This window comes from Myripristis murdjan, chromosome 16 (genome assembly GCF_902150065.1).
Source record: "Myripristis murdjan chromosome 16, fMyrMur1.1, whole genome shotgun sequence".
In the NCBI taxonomy this organism is placed as follows: Eukaryota; Metazoa; Chordata; class Actinopteri; order Holocentriformes; family Holocentridae; genus Myripristis; species Myripristis murdjan.
The window spans coordinates 11,129,276-11,148,855 of NC_043995.1; the positions used below are offsets into that span (position 1 = coordinate 11,129,276).

General features: G+C 41.5%; 1 protein-coding gene across 3 annotated transcripts in view; it reads left to right on the forward strand.

Annotated features, from left to right (window-relative positions):
• The window catches only part of LOC115373899 (F-actin-uncapping protein LRRC16A-like), a 91,487-nt gene extending 72,939 nt beyond the window's left edge, over positions 1 to 18,548 (forward strand). For all 3 annotated transcript variants that reach the window (XM_030072529.1, XM_030072528.1, XM_030072530.1), the window contains 16 exons: positions 1,721 to 1,814; positions 2,013 to 2,111; positions 2,779 to 2,907; positions 3,359 to 3,490; positions 4,178 to 4,353; positions 4,543 to 4,630; positions 5,367 to 5,507; positions 10,452 to 10,518; positions 10,685 to 10,911; positions 11,340 to 11,449; positions 12,001 to 12,300; positions 12,453 to 12,663; positions 13,992 to 14,028; positions 14,563 to 14,832; positions 14,988 to 15,131; positions 17,019 to 18,548. In XM_030072529.1, the coding sequence (XP_029928389.1) occupies positions 1,721 to 1,814; positions 2,013 to 2,111; positions 2,779 to 2,907; positions 3,359 to 3,490; positions 4,178 to 4,353; positions 4,543 to 4,630; positions 5,367 to 5,507; positions 10,452 to 10,518; positions 10,685 to 10,911; positions 11,340 to 11,449; positions 12,001 to 12,300; positions 12,453 to 12,663; positions 13,992 to 14,028; positions 14,563 to 14,832; positions 14,988 to 15,131; positions 17,019 to 17,194 (2,401 nt within the window). In that variant the 3' untranslated portion in view covers positions 17,195 to 18,548. The remainder of the gene's footprint in view (positions 1 to 1,720; positions 1,815 to 2,012; positions 2,112 to 2,778; positions 2,908 to 3,358; positions 3,491 to 4,177; positions 4,354 to 4,542; positions 4,631 to 5,366; positions 5,508 to 10,451; positions 10,519 to 10,684; positions 10,912 to 11,339; positions 11,450 to 12,000; positions 12,301 to 12,452; positions 12,664 to 13,991; positions 14,029 to 14,562; positions 14,833 to 14,987; positions 15,132 to 17,018) is intronic.
• The last annotated feature ends 1,032 nt before the right edge of the window (positions 18,549 to 19,580 follow it).

The following is a 19,580-nucleotide window of genomic DNA, read 5'->3' on the forward strand; positions in this document are numbered from 1 at the left end:
AAGTGTGTGGATAGAGTGTGTGGTTAGAGACAGCTGATCAGGGCAGGTTGAAGGTGGGAGAGAAGCTGCCGAGGTGACAGGTGTTGTGGATTCGACACATTGGTGCCATCTTCACTTGACTGGCAGGTTCCTGGGTGGGCACTGTCAGACACCAGCCTTTCTTCCTGTTGCCTCACCCTTGCATGTTGCACAGCTTCTCTATGTGTGTGTATGTGTGTGTGTGTGTGTGTGTGTGTTGGCTGTCACACATTGCCTCAGGAGGGGTCCTTAAAAAGTCTGAATGAGTTAATTTATGTACATTTAAGACCTTTCAACAATACAAGTAGGTTGAACAAAGTAAATAATGCAATGAACAGTGCAGTGTAACCAAACTCTGTATTTGCACGTCCAGTTGGTCATATTTAAATTGCACCCAATGATTGGGATGGGACTAATAGAGAACAGGGTTAACACAACAGTTCAGTGCAACAGTTTATTAAAGCACATGTTTTCATCACATAACTGGACATTATAGCTAATTACCCGGTGTCCTTTTTTAATAGAATGGCCTTTATAGTTACAAAACATTCATTAGATTTTCAGTCAAAAGTAGTGTTTTTATTTTTGATGCTAAGTTAGATAAATCCAATTCTATGCAGCATTAAAAATAACCTTAAACATGTTACATTTGACTTCCTGAATCCTGCAGAAAGCTCCTTTTTTGGGCATTCTTGACTAAACAGCGTGGTGATGGTGCGATGGTGCAACTTGAACACGCTGTTTCTTTCAGGAGGGAGGAGAGCAGGCAGGTTCATTCAGAAGTCACATTCTTATTTGCACTTTACTGAGAGTGTCAACAGTGTGCTATGCTGTTTCTCTGTGTGTGTGTGTGTGTATGTGTGTATCTCTGTGTGTGTTCTAAAGCCAGACCTAACAGAATAAAAGATGAAACAACTTACCTCAGAGGCTCAGCCATCATCTATCTCTCCCTCTCATCTTTTCTTTGCATCTCCATTCATCTCCTCACCTCTCTCTGTCTCAGTTCATGCAGATTCCCATTCCTCTGCATCTACTCCTCTCTCTGTCTGCCTCTCTCCCATATCATGTGAATATTATTAGTGTATTCTAACTCCTGCTTCAGGATCTGTGTAATGAGATGTGAATTCATGGCTCTGTGACGGACCGATTGGAGATCAGCTGAGGGGTCGGGTCACGAATGTGCTCACACATGCAGAGCAATCAAGGGTTCATTTCGCAAGCATTGCACTCTGACATCCACTACAATTGGATTTTTCTCTCTCCTTTCAAAGAGGTTACAGTGTCACATTGATTTACATAAAAGAAAATCCCGTTTTCATATTTCTGGAACTTTTTAATGTAACATTAGGCTGATTTATTCATTTGAAGCTAAAAAGAGGTTATTATGAAGCCAGATTAGACTGAGATGGCTAATATGTGTCTTCTCATAATTTAGTGACATGTCGCTTGCCGTTTCCTTTTCATTACTGAGGTAAATGAAAGAAATCATCCATTCAAGTATGTATATGCTGCGGTTAGATATGCATAAAAGCAAAGAGGCCTTGAAATGAATGGGATGTGCTTGACAGAAAACTAAATATCAGCGTTGGAAGTTGTGAATGAACATAGCCGTTATAACAAGTGGATTGTATATCTGTGTATTTCTTGTCTCTTTGATCTATATTTGAACTAACCCCTCCATCTCTGTCTGCGTCTCCATCAGGAACTTCACCATTCGTTTCATGCCTATTCCTATCATCGATGCCTCCCAGGCTCTGAAGGCCAGCCCTGAGAAGACGGAGGATGCCCTGCTCAAGGTTCACGGTTTATTCTTAATCAGGAATCCCAACAGGATCCTCTAATCCCTGTTTATCCTGCATCAATACACTATACACCATCAATAGTAGAGATTGTGTCCTAAAACATTGATATATGACATAAGAATAACACTGTTTTGCATTCTTATAATATCGGTTTATTGTCAGAAAAACGAACTTGTGTTTTTCCCCTGACAGATTGAGAACTATCTATACAGGAACCATGAAACCAGGAAGTACCTCCAGGAACAGGCCTATCGGCTTCAGCAGGGCATCGTCACCACAACCACACAGCAGGTACACACACACACACACACACACACACACACACACACACACCATCACAACAAAACAACAGATTTGTAATTGCTCTCTCTGTTAATGACCTGTGATTGTGGCTAAATAATTTAGAAGAATTTGATGCCGAAGCTGCATGGTAAATTTGTTTGTAGCTAAGAGGCGTATTTTACTTTAACAGAAAGAGAATAGGTTGTCAGAGGAGAAGTCATTTCTTTTCTGCTGAATGTTTTTTCCCCTGTGGCAAAGACAGGGAGATTTGGATTCTGAAGAGGTATTAAGTTATTCTATGTAGTGCCCATTTCTCACTTTGGTATTTCTGCTAAGCCACATTCAGATTCTGCCTAGAGGAAACAATTTTTCACCAACCAGGCAGGAAATGTCCAGACATTAAGCCAATGGGATAGTAAAATTTCCTGTTCTGGGCAGAGAGTTTATTATAGATGTTACTGTGTAGGGTAAATCAGTAAGTTTGTCTCCACAGTGTCAACGCTGGTATCTGTGTTCATACAATCAAAATGACTGTCTAGCTGTTTTTGAAATGTTTATTAGGTACTGAAGTTCATGTCCATTAATGCAGACAGGCACTGTCAGTTTATATATATTTAAAGCAAGACATCTCATGTCACATCCACATTTTCACGTCTGTGTTATTTTTGTCCCCCAGATGATTGACAGGATTTGTGTGAAGGTGCAGGACCACTTGAACTCTCTGAGGAACTCAGAGACAGACGCCGTTCTGGAGGACGTCAAGTCAGCGGAGAACCTCATCAAAGATGCCAGGAACTCTAAAACGGTAAGGAGAGCACATTATACTGTATGTACAATATGTCTCTTTGTCATTTCACAGACCTACAATAACAGCCAAATGTTGTTTTATGCTGAGTTTCTCTCAACATGATTATTGTACTGGCCCTGTATTACTGCTGCATAGAAATTATATATATTTTGAATTATACCATTTTGATCTTCCAAACTTCCAAAACAAATTGCGTCTGCTACAGTATGGCCCTTGATTAAGATGAGTCTAGATAGAATAAAATTGATTGAATTGAATTGTATCATACTGAACTACATCTTTATGATACAAAGTGAAACAACACAAATCAGAATAAAACAATACCACCTCTGCACGCCACCTTGTCAAATCTCAAAAGTCTGATTACAACAGGAAAATTCAAGTAACTGTATGTTTTCTTGTTTCTCTCCAACTTAATTCTGTCCATGTCCTCTCTGTGTGTCTCCAGCTCCTCCCCAACCTTTACCACCTCGGAGCAGCTTCCAGAGAGGAGATGAACGGCTCCTCGGTGGGAGCCATCCAGGAGAAGCTGGAGTCCATGGCCGGGGAGGTGACGACCGTCATGGACCAACAACTACAGGTGAGCTTATAATTTCTACCTCAGCAGTGAAATAAAAGATGGATCAAGTATAATCATAATTCTTTGAGATAACCATTAAGCCAGATTTTATTCTTAGCAAAGACCTGGATGTTATCAAACTTTCATGACACACCAGTTTAATATTACCCAGGCGTTGAAGTTCCTGCTGTAAATATAGAACAGAGATTATCAGAGACAGATTAAAATGTATTGCTAGAAAGGTTTCTATTTGTATTCTGTTTGTGTTATTATATTATTATGTGCATATTAAAGTAAGAATAAATAGAATTGTTCAGAATAAATAGAAAAAAGAAGTGGGTAGTTGGCATGAGCAGTGAACAGAGAAAGAGAAGAGCGCCATCTACAGAAACTGATATTTCATCAGCAGAGAAGCCCAGGGAAAAGACGTCACGGCACTGGGCGCACAAATTACACAGCAAAGGATGTTAGCATCAAAGACGGGGGAAAATGGAAAAAAAGGATTTCATAGGCTACCAGTTTAGGTGTATGACACATTTTCAAAAATTTAGATGTCTTACACACCTCATGTAAGAGTTCCTCTGAATTTATACAGTACTTAATCAAAGCCCTAAGTCATTCACACACACACACACACACACACACACACACACATGCACACACACACACACACAATCAGCTCAGTCCTTTTCTTGTCCGTCCTTCCAGACTCTGTTGGAATCTATGGTAGACGCAGCAGAAGCTTTGTGTCCTCACGTGATGAAGAGGAGCAGTCTTCGTCAGGAGCTGATGAAGTCCAGCACGGCCAAGATGGTGGTACCGAGGAGCTTCGTCACCAAAACTCTCCTGGAGCAGTCCGGAGTTGATATTATCAACAAGATCAGGTGTGTGTGTGTGTGTGTGTGTGTGTGTGTCTGTTGGTTATACGGTACATGCAAATGTGAACATGCAAATGTGGCTGTGGTGCACACCAGAGGCGTCACTGAACCTGTGTGTGTACTTCTGGTTGTGTTCATGTTGGATCACGCTGCGGCCGCTCTCACACTCTTGCTTGGACTCTCTCTCTCTCTCAGTGAGGTGAAGCTGAGTTTGGCGTCCTTCCTGTCTGACCGTATCGTTGATGAAATCCTAGACGCTCTCTCCACTTCACAACACACTCTGGTAAGACTGCAACCACTCGAGCCCTTCAGTCGCTCAGTTTCTGTGTCAGTCTTTGACTCACTCGCTCATAATAGCTGCTGATCTGGTCATGTTTTCACTTACTCACCCATTTGTTGCTTCCCTCCTCAGCTGGTCAATTCATTTTCTTTTTTAGCCTAAACGGAGAACACCTCACAAATCTAAAGTCCCAGAATTATCATGTCATTTTTTCAGCTGCATCTATTTTTTTTAATTTCCAAGTAAATGAGGGGTCTGACATTGCTATCTTCTCAGGCAACAGATGATTGTGCTTTGTAATGAAATCACTTTATGTGTCCTTTCTTTTCAAAAAGTGCATTCATTTTTTATTTTATTTCATTTTATTTTATTTTGGTATCACTGATTTTTTTCAAAAAATATATATTACACATTCAACAGTTAGAAGCAGAGCAAAAAGCTGATGCAGGAGAATAGTTTAGAGTTTTCAAGTGTCAAGCAGCCTGTCAGGAGTTTTCCTTCTCCTCAAGCACTTTCTTAAGCTCTGTTCCATAATTTTATCTATTTATATCTCCTTCCATCCTCTCCTAACCCCTCTCTTCCCCTCCCCATCTCCACTCTCCTTCTCTCCCCCTCATCTCCTCACCTCTCCTTTCCCCCTTCGATTTTTCCTTCCTCTGTTTTTCTTCCTACCCTCCTTCTCCTCTCTTCTCCCCATGTCTCCCCTTCTCCCGGTTTCCTCTCCTCTCTCCACCCCCAGGCAGACCATCTGGTGCGTCGAGGTCGCCCCCTGGTGCAGCAGGAGTCAGTGGATCTGGACGTCCCGGAGGAGAAAGTTCCCAAACGGGCATCGACCGAGATACTGGAGGCTGAGAGGCTGGAGGATCTGGAGACATGCATGGTAGAGTTGGGGAGCGGGAGGGGTGGGGGAGTTGTTGGCATCGGCTTTGTGTTCTTGGAGAGGGAACTGACCTACAGGATGTGGGAGCTTTCTTTTACGATGACATGGCCTGTTTCAGAGCCGTGCCCTCATTAGCTTGGATGTGAAACGGCATTATGAATAGAAGGTTAAATGAAGTGCAGTGCCTTTTGTGCTGTGCCTGATCCCCAAACTACATGAAATGAGGTAGTCCTGAAGTAGTAAATGAATGTGCAATAACGGCCCGCAGGATATATTATTTTTACATACATGTCAGTTACCGAATTTTGGTTTTACGTTTGTCCTTTTGAGAATTTAGCTATGAATCTCTGAAATTCAGTGCAGTATCGACGGCTGGGTTGAATAAATGATTACATCCTGGCCTGTCAGAGAAAGGATTTACCACACCAGTACTGAGTCATGAAGTGCTTGTTTCTTTGTCCTAATTTGTCCATAGAGCTCTTTGGAGGGTTAGTGCTGACTAGCTGAATTTGAGTATAAGTTAGTAAAAATTTGTAAAGATGAATTATTGGCTTGTGTGAAAAGGCAGTGACCTAATCTAGTGAGATTTGAGGGGTTCTATTTTGTGGCTCACAGACAAGATTTCAATGTCTGTCCCACTAATTGGTTTAGATTAATTAATTAACTAAAATGGAGCCTATCTAACACCTGGTTTTGTATGTCTACTACCATTGGCCTCCTAGTGACATGGCTAATTTGCAGACATTTGTAATCAGTCTCAATCATGGCATGTTGGGTTAAGGCATGTAATTGCTGGCAAGATAAAGCAGATGAAAAACCAAGTCATTACATTACATGACACATACTGGCAAGCAATTTAAACTGCCCAGCATGGAGCCGAGGACGCTTACATCTGACGTAATATCACCCTCTGATGGACAAATTGGGTATTGCCGAGTATGAAGATGCCACTGGCACTTACAGCTTGGTATTGTTGAATTATCTTGTCTAATGAGCTGAAAATGACGATATCACCTGGTAACAGTAACAGGCTGATATGTATAATGTAACAAAATGAATTATGCCCAAATGAATAGGAACCTGTGAGAGATGAGTATCAGAGGAAAAACAGAAAAGTACAGGAAGTTGTACGGTAAAGCCTAGTCTCCAGGACTAAGAGGATGGTGAGAGATGGAGGTTGAGAGAGAGTGAGATGCTGCAAAATAAGTAAAAATGTAATGAGAAGTGATGTGAGGAGAGACTGCAAGAACAGTCAGGAGGGAGGAGATTATGGTGAAAAGTCGCTGGTGGATAGAGGACTGAAATGTTTTATTCAAGTTTACTCGGTCTTTGCACATGTTTTGAATGTGACACTGTGTTGAGGAATGCTTCCTGTTCAGCTCATGATGACATTTTAAATATTTAACAGAGTAATGGGATGAAATAGAGAATCTGAATGCCAGGAGATTGGAAATATTTGGAGAAAGAAAGCAAGATGGTAAAAAGAAAACTTGGGTATGAATGGTGTTTTGTAGAAAAGGGGGGGTTGGGGATGGTATAACCGGGAACATGGTAATATTAGTTTGTGTAGAAAAGCACACTTTCCTTTCAGGTGTGGTCAGGCTCACACACATGCATGCTTACACACACATACACATAGTATCTGTCAGATGCAATTACGCCGAAACAAATGCACTCGCACATATACACACTCCTGCACAATCACAAACTCATAGAGTACCTGTCAAGTGTGATTAGGTCAGCTGGTATGTTATTATAAACCAGGGAGGCATGGGAGGAATCGCTAAAAATTGGACCACCACCGGGTTTATGAATGAAAAATGAGCGTTGTCTTCTAGGTTTCTGGGTGATGGTGTGGATGTGAAATTAAATATTGTCTGTGCTCCAGCTCTGCACAAGACTCCATCTCAGCCCTCTCCACTACATCTATCTAGCCTATTGTGCAGACCTGGGCACAAATAAATAATGCTGCCTCAAATATATCACCAGCTTGAGCTGTGCTTGGCTTAACCTGCAGGAGACTTAAACAATTTTAGAAGGGCACTAACACTATTCAGCTAAATCAGTTAAGGAAGTATTAAAACACACTCCACTATTACTTCTCCAGGTCTACAACTGTCCTGGCTGCACAATATGTACAGTTTATTTTCAAGAAATGTGGCTATACCAGTACTACTATTAGTTATCAAACTGATGTCAGGCTAAAATGAGGTTATTAATATCAGAGAATATCCACGCTCAAAGACCTCTGTACCAAGAGACACCTGCATGTCAGATCAAAGCAAAGCTACTTGATTTTCTGTCTTTTTCACAAACTGAGTCGACAAATTGAGTTTTCTGAATTATTGAACTATGCATTATACCTTAACAATTCATGTTTTGCTCCCACTCTACCCCCAAGCCCAGCTCTCTGTGTTGTCAGTAATACAGCATATATATAATGGGTCAAATCACTGCTCAGTCTCACGGGAAATTCCTGCAATACCTTCTGTGCTGCCTGTCTGTCAGACAGTGCTCATTTTTCATTCATAAGCCTGGTGGTTGTCTGGTCTGATTTTGACCAAACTTGGATAACGGAGGTCCAGACATTCCTGTCCCGACCTGAGCCCACATTTTGTTGGTCTGAACCAAGCTGGCACCATTGTGAAAGCCTCATCCGATCAGAACCCAATTTCAAGCACAAGCCCAGGCTGCTGCTACTATTTAACTGTATGAAGTAAAAACACACACCTCAAAATGATGACAGACAACTACAAGCATTTAGTGCAATTATTATTTTTAAATAAAAATATCTGTTTCAAGGTGAATTTACATTTGCAAACACTTCAGAAGCTCACCTTTATATAAGAGTAGCTAATAGGCTAGTAGTAATGTACATCTTTTCATCCTAGGTGATCTCTCCTAACAACAACAAAAAGAATGTTTCCTTTTCTTGTCTCAGTTCCCAAGTTATGGCGATAAGGGTAGCAGTCAACTTGCTATGACGTTTCACTCCAATATTGTTCACATTTGTGCTACATGCAGTAAAGGATGACTTCTCTACTGACCTAAGCGCTGACTATTTCCTGGAGGAATGCATATGTAAGAAAGCATATGCAGACTTTTCTTCCTGTGTCCCGTCCTCGAAGGTTCAGATTTAATATAAAACATAATTCGTTTACTTTAGGTCACATGATTTTCGAAGATAAGGCCAAAAAAGACTGCATAATGCATGGGGGACATTATGTTGTTGTTGTTTTGGTCACTATTTAGATTTTTTATGGTACTGGTGCATAAAGTGGTGTTGGTGCCTCCCTTAAGTTTCTACTGTATATGTACTGAATGATAAGTCGTGTCATTCATATGTTTCAAACAGTAAGTGCAGGCCAGCGCCAAACAGGAAGCTGCATGTTCTTCTGTGTGTGTCTCTGTTTGTTTCTCCTCATCCATTTGAACTTCTGCTCTTTCTTTTCATTTTTTATCCTCCGCCAATTTCTAGACCTCCCTTCTTCCTGTTTTTCACAGGCTGCCTTTTTGGCTGTCGTGGGTGCCTCTTTCGTTCTTTCCTCTTTGTCTCTTTGGTAGGGCTTACTGTGTGTTCTCTTTCTTTCTCCTCCATATTCCTTTCCTCCATTCCTTCTTCTCTCTTTTCGACCTTTGCTTCATGGAGACTCTGTGCTGCACCAGTGTAAGTAACTCTGGACTCTCCACTCTCCTCCTCTGTCCTTACTGTCCCTCTATCTCTTCACTGTGCCTGCCTGCTGCATTGTACACTGTGCTATTGCCTTTTCAGTAACAATCAAGAGTCTCCTGTGTTCACATACTGAATTCCCCTACAGTACATTAGAAATTGTACCACTGAAATTCACCCCTTGTATGTTTACCAGGAGTTTCTGTTACTTGCCCAGCTATAGTTTGAGTTGTGCTTTATTTCTCTTTCTAACCATGTGTCTTTAATTTAAACTTTATTCCTCTCTTAGTATTTTTTGGTTTAGAATGTCTAACATAAAATTCCTCAATTGCTGTTGCATCCAGACACACTGCACTCCTCCTCCTTTAACTCAGCGTGCTACTGTATGTCAGTCATCGCCACCTTGTAAATGTGGGCAAAAATCCCATTTAAGGTAAAACAGGATGTTATTATGTATTTCCACCTATTATTTCCAGCACTAGAATCAAATGGATGTGCCTTCATAACCCCACAAAAGTGAGAACAACATTGCTGTAACTCTCTACTATATGCCTTTAATTTGAACTGACTGTACAAAAATAATGTTTGTGCCATTCTAAAGTGGCTGACCGCCCAAGCTTGTGAGTGTAAAGTGTTGCTGCCACACCTGCTCATCCAGTTTCACCAGGAAGCAATTTTAATCTGACATGCCAAATATTAACTCATCACTGCCCCTGCTGAATTTGCTGGCCGCACAGAGGTGTTTTTGTTATCTTATATTTGTTTACCTGTATATCGTTGTTTTATATCATCAATGCAGAAAGTGCTGCAAGAAACAGATTATATTATTGACAAATTAGAGATTATAACCTGTTCAGTGTGCTCATCAAGTTTCGACAGCGTGTAAGGAAAGTTGATTTTGTGTATTTGCACAAGCTGGTAGGCTGTAATATACAGTCCTGTGCAGGTGGAAGTAAACCATCAACTTTATTCCTAATGGGAAACCAGAATCCAGTTACTACAGGCTTAGTTTCATTGCAGGACTATATTTTTTTTTTTTTGGTTTTTGTTGTTTTTTTGTTGTTTTGTTTTGTTTTTTGTTAAAATATTGTTGATATTTCTGTGTGTACATGTGTCTGCACGTGCAGAAGTACATACTTTCCTGGCTACCTCTTCAGTTTATGAACACCTCAAATGTCATCCAGTCTCTAGTTAATTGAATGTTGAAGGAATAAATGTTGCGGAGTAATGCTAACAAATACATTAAATATTATTTGAATATCTTCTTTCTTCAGATGACACCTAAATCCAAGAGGAAAAGTATCCACAGCAGAATGCTGAGGCCAGTGTCTCGTGCCTTTGGTGAGCATTGTATTCTTTTTTCTTTTTGTTTTATGTACAGGATGATATTGCATGCTGTCAAATACTTTGCTATCCCTCTTAGCTGCTGCAGTACTCCTGTCTTTCATAAGCATACTATGTTTGACTGCACTGTAAGCAACTTTCCTAACAACCCTCCAACCTACAGAGATGGAGTTTGACCTGGACAAAGCCTTGGAGGACATCCCTGTCCATGTGGAGGATACACCCGCTTCATCTCATACCCCACCCACCCCGTCACAGGCCCCGCTCAAGCTGGAGAAGCGTCCTTCAGGAGCGATGGGAGAGCTGCCATCTGAAGAGGGAAAAAAGCTGCAGCACTACACCAAACTGCGACCCCGCAGGAACAAGAAAACACAGTCCAGCAAAATACCTGTGAGTGTTGTCAGCAGGAAAATCAGGAGGCGGAACACTTTCCATGAATAAAATAAGGCGTCAGTGTCATCTTGACATATCATTTAGATATGTAGATATTTCAAATGCATTTTTAAATGTGTGGAAATATTTGGTGTACTTGTGGTATACTTGATATAATCACACAAACAAATGAACAGCCTCCTGAGGCTCTAGTGATATTCAGTTATTTTTTTAAAGATCAGTACTCATTGCATTGGCAGACTTCAAACCGTGATATATTTGCTCCACATATGATCAAGGAGCAATACGTGGGATGACCACCAAATGCTCACGCTTTCCTGAAAACAGCAGATGTGTCAGCTACTACAAAAAAGCAGTGGAGAGGAGGAAATCTGGCCAGTCCACACCCAACTCTTAACAGCCACCATATGTTTCTTCTCTTTCAGCAAATCAGCAGTGCTCCATCTCAGGATGGTGAGCAGAACGGCCTCATGGGAAGGGTGGATGAGGGCGTGGATGAGTTTTTCTCCAAGAAGGTCACCAAGATTGATTCCAAGTAAGAGGCTTATTTTTACTTTTGTTGCTGTGCAGGCTTACTAGACAGCAAGGGTGTAGGCATCATTTCAAAAGTGAGCGGTACAGAATGTTCAGGACTAAGGTTTTTATTTTTTTATTTTTTTATTTTTTTATTTGATTGATTGACTGATTTATTTATCTGTTAATTTATTTAAAAACAAAAAATCAAAACTACTAATGAAATTGTCTCAAAATTACCTGAAAATTCTTGTAATTTAATTTTAAATTTATATTTAGAATAATTATAATTTTCTTGTATTTTTATTTTCCTTTTTTAAAAACACATTTTCCAGGATTTTTTTAAAAAATAATTTCTGATTATTTTGCAAATTTATTAGCTAATTTTCTTGTACATTTTTGCTAGTTAATTTTTAGGTCATTTTTGCTGATTTGCTTGTAAGTTTTTTTTCCCCATGTTTTTGAAATAATTACATGAATATGCTCAGGTTATTGCTTTATTTTCACAGTCCATTCAGTTGTTAAATGTGATTCTCTTTGTTCCTTCTGTCCCTCTGTCTGTCTGTCTGTCAGACGTGCTCCCTTGAAGAGCGCAGACTCTCAGGACGGAGAGAAAAAGAAGAGCAAAGGAGGATTCCTCAACCTCATCAAATCACGCTCATCCAAATCTGATAAATCAGACAAATCAGATAAGTCAGATAAATCAGATAAATCAGACAAATCGGACAAGTCGGACAAGTCAGAGAAAAACCAGGCGGCCCCTCCGTCCTCTGTACTGACGACTGCAGCCTCGGCCCCAACCTCCACCATCCCAGAGGAGCCCTCCTCACCGAAAGTGGGAGTAAAGAGCCCAGCGCCGGAGCCAAAGTCCAGGTACAGCTGAACACAGCCTGGAGCGCGTCTCTTGAGCTATAAACTATTTACCACTCAAGTGCACTTAAATTCAAATGCATGTCATCACATCATATCTAGACACACTTGTATGTAAAGTGTCTGCTAATGTGTGTAATGTGTCTCCTCTCCAGAGACGCCTCCATTCGCTCACAGCCCACAGACTACAGCAGCAGCTCAGACCGCTCAGAGGAGCTCAGGACTCCAGACTCCATAGACGAGCCCTGGGAGGGTTCTGACGGCCGGGGCAGCCCGCAGGGGGGCAGGCGCTACCCGGGCTTGCAGATGATGGGCAGCGGCCTCCTGGCAGAGATGAAGGCCAAGCAGGAGAGGAGAGCTTACAAGGTGAGGCGGAGGGTTAAATATGAAGCACTGGAGTCACAGGAGAAATGGGAAATAATGACATGCAAAAAGGTCTTGTGCCAAATATGAGCCCAGAGTCTGCATGCTGACCTTTTTTTAACTTTTTCATTCATTTTTAATGCACATTGGTGTCACAATTAAATTTTTATAAATAAGCCTCTAGCAATCTCAGGGAATTTGTGAATTATTGTATTTTCATCAGGGATTATTAGAATTAGTATTAGTATCAGAATATGGCTACAGGGGGATTGCATGATCTCTCATTCACTTCTAATTAAAAGCTTGTCTGCTTCATTTTGGGCTGCTGCGATTTTTTTTATGGAGACAAAAATATAGACGGTCATAACAGTTGATATGGTTAATATTAGATTGTATGAATGAGTAACTATGTAACTATGGAAATTTCCGAATTGTTAGAATGTTTAATTAATCAACATGTCTGTCAATTACTGATCAAATCTTTGTATGAACAATGATAAAACACTCTGAGACAAGTAGAGGTTCTAGTTTTTTCAAATGAGGGCAGGGGAGATTTTTGTTATGGGGTCAAAGCACTGTAGGTGTTTAATCTCCGTTTGTCAACACTGTTTTGTTCAGCCCACAGGAAAAAATGGATCCCAGCAGAGAGTGCAAAATAAAAAGCATTTCCACATGCCCAGCTGAGGCTGTGTGCATACATTTGGCCAGTCATTGTGCCTGTCAGCTATTCAGCACACAGACACAAACAGCCCTCCTCTCAGGAGAAGGTGAAAGGGAGTGAGGGAAGGGATGCAGACAAATGGAGACAGAGCGAAGACAGGAAGGAAACACTGATATGCAAATTCTCTGTCATCAGTCACATTAGCATCTAAACATCTTGAGCATTTTTCATCCACTTCAAATTCCTAAATTGTCTAAAATGCTCCAAAAGCACTCCTGGGTCCTACTTACTATGTTTCTTTTCCCTGCCTCTTGTCTACTCACACTTGTTCATTTCCCTAAAAGCACAAAAAGCAAGAAGTAGAGAATAGGAAAGGTGTCACTTTTCCTCAGACAACATAGGTTTTATATCCCATGAATCCACTTAGCACCTGTCAGCCACCCAGCATGTGTGTGATTCAAGAGAAAGTGAATGACTGGAAGAGTGTTTAATAAGAGCAATTTGAGAGCTGTGTGTGTGGGTGTGGGTGTGTGAGGGTGAGGGTGAGGGTGAGGGTGTGGGTGTGTGTGAGTGTGCTATACAGTAAAGCACACTATGAATACTCGCCTTGGGTATGTGAGCTGTACTCGTGCACAAAGTGAGCCAACATTTTCCATTTCGTCTCCTCCAGTCCTCCAGCCCTGACCGACCTGACAGCAATGCATCAGGTGAGCTGTTGGGATTTTTTTTTTGGTGTTTTTATTGTATTGACTGTGTACAGTATTTTCCCAGGGTGCTCTCTTGAAATACAAGGCACCGGAAATTTAATGAGAGAAAAGCCACTTCTGATCCAAATGGACCTCTGAATACTTAAAAGCTAATTTCATCAGCCATTTTGACATGAAATAGCAGGGTAAAGACAAGTGTCACTAATGACATCAATTTAAATTCTGTTCCATTTAGATCTCATAGAGCCAGGGTCCTGGTGTTGTTCATGCTGGCTCACTGGAAAGGCTCTGCTACACTTAAACTACACAGAACCTTAATTAATGTCATTAGTAATACTTGTGTTTACCTCTTATTTATGTCAGAATGGCTGCTGTGAAAAAAGGTCTGACTCTCAGGCATCACTGAATTGGAACATACAACACGGTAGAATGACTGGGTTCATACTTTTCTATTGGTGTGCATGTGTTTCTTTCTTTGTATGTGTTTGTGTGTGTGTATGTGTGCATTCCTTGTGCATCTCCCTCATTTAACAGCCAAGCCCCAGCCCACCCCTGCAGAAAACAAATCTCCCAGTGGCTCTATTAATAAGCCTGACCCTCTGGCGAGCAGTTCTCCAGATAAGACTCCCCCCCGTGGGGAGGCCAAGCCTGAGACGGCCCCTCGTCTGCGGGCAACCTCGTCCTCCACTTCCCCTGGTGGACCAGTCAGCCCCAAACCTCCCGTGCCCCAGGGAGCTAAGCCTGCCCTGGCTGCCCGGCCCACCATCCCACAGAAGCCAAGGACTGCCAGCAGCAGGAGCATAGGTACTGTTCAAGCCTTGTATCCAAACAAATTTCTACAATGAGGAGACAGGTGTTCCACTGGTGCAGTTTGTACTTCCTGCATCTCCACTGTTAGGGGTCTTTGTTACGAAGCAAATCTGCTTACCTGCTTGTCTGTCTGGTCATCTCACTGGCAGACGAGAGCCCCGACTCCCCCAGCAGCGGCAGCGTGTCTCCTAAAATTGCACTTCTCCCTCCCACCCTGAAGAGGACGCTGTCAGAGAAGGAAAAGGAGGGCCAGCAGGGAGGCTCTGCCAACAAGACTTCAGCCGCTCAGGAAGGTGGGTTGCAAAGTTTTTTTTCCTGCCTCTGTAAAATTTTGACTTACCACACGCCCATAAAACGCATTGCACTGGCATGCAACATTATCTGTAATAAGCTGTATCGCCTTTGGCCAGAACAGATTTCCCTCAGACAGACTGGTCCATGTTTTATGTCAAATTGCTCTCTCACTCCCTCTCTGCTCTCCATCACTCACTCCTTCACAGTAGATTTGATTACAGATAGATCAGCTTAGCCATTCTCTGTAGAGTGTATAAAATGTGCCTGACCTCACTAAACCATGACATCTTACTTAAAACTGAAACTGCCCAAGACAAGCACTAGGTTGCTTTAAATTAGACTGAATTGGCTACTGGTGATACTTTTGGTCTGATAGTTTTGCGTAGGCTGGCTGTTGTCTGTCTGGATGTATGAGCACAATAGAGACCGCACTGACAGATTGGGGTCGCAGCTCTCTCTCTCAGCTCCACGGTCTATCATCTATTATGTAACAAGCAGACTGGCAGCTCAGGCACTTATTTATTTTTCTTTCACTCTGTTTCCCCTCTCCCTTCTGTTTTGCTTTCCACTCCCCTATTCCCTCCCCTGTCCATCCTTCCCTTCTTTACCATGTTGTCAGTGAAACCCTCCTGTGACTGTCAGAGATACATGGGATGCCTTGTCAGACTCTCCTGACTGGTTATGTCATCTAAGCCCCTCCCATTTCCCCATTGTTTTTTTTTTTTATTTTGTTTTGTTTTGTTTAGATTTGTATCTGTTCATCTGAAAGCTCAGCTGGCATAATCAGCTTTGTGTTGATCAGATGTCATTTAGGCCGCTGCCCTTTTCCTAACAGGCTGTTTTTATTGATCTATATCTGTAGATCTTAAAGTTGCACTGGCAAGATTGATGGCACATCAGACCTGGAAATGATTGTCATTTAAGCCCCTCCCACTTTGGTGATTGGATGTTTTTCATTATCTATATATATTTATTCCAAAGTTGCATTAGCAATAACCACGATGAGGCCAGTGTGCATGACCTCAGTGATAAATGTGTCCTCAGTGAATGAAAGAGATTAACAGTTAGGAATTATGTGATGAGAGTAGGATGTATTGTTTTGACTAATCAATACACTGTATATGGCTTTTGCATGGTTTCATAGAGCCACAAGGGTCCCAGCTTATCGCAAATAACATTTTTTGTGGCCAATTTACTTTCACCATGTTGACTTTTCCATAGCCAATATATTTTAATAAATGTCAGGGCTGACACCACAGGCGGCACGCTGACCAAACAAGTTACCAGTTGATTTAGGGACACCAGCTCTAATTGTTATGAATGGGGAGGCAAGGCTGAGCAGAAAAATACACAGGAGAAAACACTCAAACCATGTCTCCATGTTTTCCAGCCAAACCACAAGCTCGTAGATGGCTTGTGAACCAAGTCTAAACATTTACTGTTTTTTGTATTTTTGTTCTGCTGTCACCATGGTAACCATGTTGACCCCTACACACTGACTGTGTCTCTGTGAACGGACAAACGGACATAAGGAGAGATGAAGAGCATCACTCGGAGATCGCAGCAACCCACAGTTATCTGAACAACAAGTGTTATGTAGGTGGCAGATTGACTTTTTAGCCTCCCCAATAGTCACAAGATGCTGTTTGGATCCCCAGAAATGACAATACACAGAACAAAAAAAAAAAAAAGCCCCTGAACCATGATACGGAATGCAAAAAAAAAAAAAATCTTGCTTCCCTTCTCCTCCTCACCTCCTATTTCCTTTCCTGTTCCCCCGTCTTTTCCTCCTGCTCTTCTCTCTGTCTCCTCTCTTTTTGCTGTGAACCAAAGCATAATCAACAGTATCATCTCCTCTCTTCCTCTTTCTCTCTGTGTATCTCCAGTGAGGACGGCGTCTGTGGACTCGGTTCAGCGTCCCAGCCCGCTCCGTATCAACTCTGAGGATCACGGCTTCTTCAAGACCAAGGATCATTCCCCCAACCGGGACAAAGACAAGGGAGCAGGCACGAAATCATCAGACTCTGGGGAAGAGGCAGACAAAGACTTCATTTTAATATGAGTAAAATCTACAGCAAAAAGCTGTCAACAGGCCTCATATGATTTCCTAAAAAAAAAAAAAAAAAAAGCAACTGATGTGAAACATAACAGATATGCTTTCATTTGTATTGGAAGTGTTGAGATCATAAATAGGTGCGATGTGACCCATAAACCTCAAGGTTGACCTCATGATTGGGTCACAGCAAGAGCAGCTGTGGCGTCAGGTATTACCATTAATGATCCTAATAACATTTAATTTGATTATATGTGGTCGAATCATTGGTAGATATTAACACTCCCTGTTAGATAACAGTTCCCCTGTTGTTCATACTGCATCACTAAGTAAACACACACTGAGCTAGCTTTCCCAAGAGCTTCCTTCTCACAAATAGCCTTTCTCTCAATCTAGTATCCAGCCTGTTCCTTCTCTCTGCTGTTAGGTGAAAATCTCATTTCTCCAAATGAATAAGCTTTTCAGGATTTGAGGGAAAGAAACCTAAAAATTCAGCTCGGGCATGTATTTTTGCAGTCCTGGATGGGTCACAAAAATTATTCACCCCATAAAAGTCCTTCTATAATAGAAGCATGTAAACCACTAGAATGGAGATATGATGCTTTCAGGAGACAGCAGAATTTTGATACAAGCAGCCGTGGCATCAAACCCAAAAGACTGAGTGCAGACCTAAAGTCACTTTCTCAAACCTAAAGAATCAAACTTTGTGTCACCTATAGCCTGCAGTAGCTTGTCTCCCAGGGACCAAACACATAACAATTATCACTGTACTGTACTTTAACTCTAGTATACAACCAGACCTGGGCCCAGTAGGATTTTTCTCCTTCTATATATTTGTATAGAAGTTTTCTATTTGCTATATATGTGCAAGTTACTTTTTGCTTTGTATACTGTTTTTTCTCCTGCCTTCAGGGGTTACTGAAGCCATTATGCAATTCATCTTTTAACAGGAAAATACAGGTTCAGCTGAGAATCTCAGCGCTCACATAAATCAACCACACACACACACATGAAATCGGTTTGATTTAGCTTGCCTAAAAGTGCAAAACTAAGAGTCATTCGGGGTGGTGATTGGATTCTTCACTCGAGGACTTTTAGTCGCCAAACCAGCAATAATGTCCTCGTTGACTTTGTTGGCAACTTTCCTGAGCTTCTGTGTGACTTTTTAAGCAGGTATCTCGCCCATTCATGACTCTTGAATGGAGGAATTAATACAACTAAAAAGCCTCAAAAGCGCATGTCCCAACCTCCTGGGTGTCCAGGCAAACTAAATCAAGCTCCTCAACTTTGTCTGTCTCTTACGTGTGAGAGAGTTGGAGTGACCATATGAAGTGTTGCTGAGAGGACTGTGGTACACTTACAGTAATAATTCAAAAATAATAATAAGTGATAACCAATCAGTAAGGCTTAAGCACTGTTAAATGACACTGTTCTTTGTGTTTAGACACTGTGGGGGGAAAAAAACAACCTTTAACTTATGTTAACCTTTAATTGTTGGGGTAGAAATCTCATGTAGGGTCAAGGAATGTATGTCTGTCATGGAAGTGCAATACAGTGTCAGTGCATATGTTTCTTCTTGCGTTTCTCTGACATTGCTGAGTCAGAGAAACAACACCTCTGGCGGTTATTGGCCAGTGCAAAGACGGAGGCCGTGATGACTGCCTGTTTATGCGGCATTATACTCCTGTCTACCAAACCTGTTTGCCATATTTTCTGTATTTGCTGCAGCTTTCAAATTTTCTGGCAAGAACTTCTAGCACCATGTAGGGAGGGAGACTCTGAATTGCCCATAAAGACAGGTAGGTCCTGACCTTTTTGGCTACATCTTACATGTGTTCATATACCCCTGATGTACTGATGGTCCAATGAAAGCAAGGAAATGTCAAATAGAATAGTTTTTTTGGGGTGACATGGGAGCCATCGTCATTGAGTTTATCTTTCGATGTGCTTCTCATTTCATCAGCTTGTATGGAGGGTTTTGACAGTAGCATCTTCAGTGTGTTCCTTGTGTGATAGCCAGACACTGAGGGAACTCCAGCCCTCAAACACTCTTCTTCCTCTGCATTCCTTAAGCTATAACAAAGCTGATAGAGCCTCTCTGTCATGGCTCTGCAATTCAATTCTCTTTCACTTTGTTCAATGCAGAAAGTCAGTTAAAACAAAACAAAACAAAACAAAACAAAAACACATGACAAAATGCATCTATTAAGAAAGAACTGAGCGTGCATTGACTAAACTGAAAGTGAGTTGAGCTCAGCCCTCATGTGGACCTCTGGGCTGTAATGTAAATACTGCTTTCAGGACCTGAATGCTTCACACTTATGCAGCTCTCAGGCTGATTCCTCTTCTATTCTTCTTGAAGACCAATCTTTGCCCTTTTCACACTGTGACACAG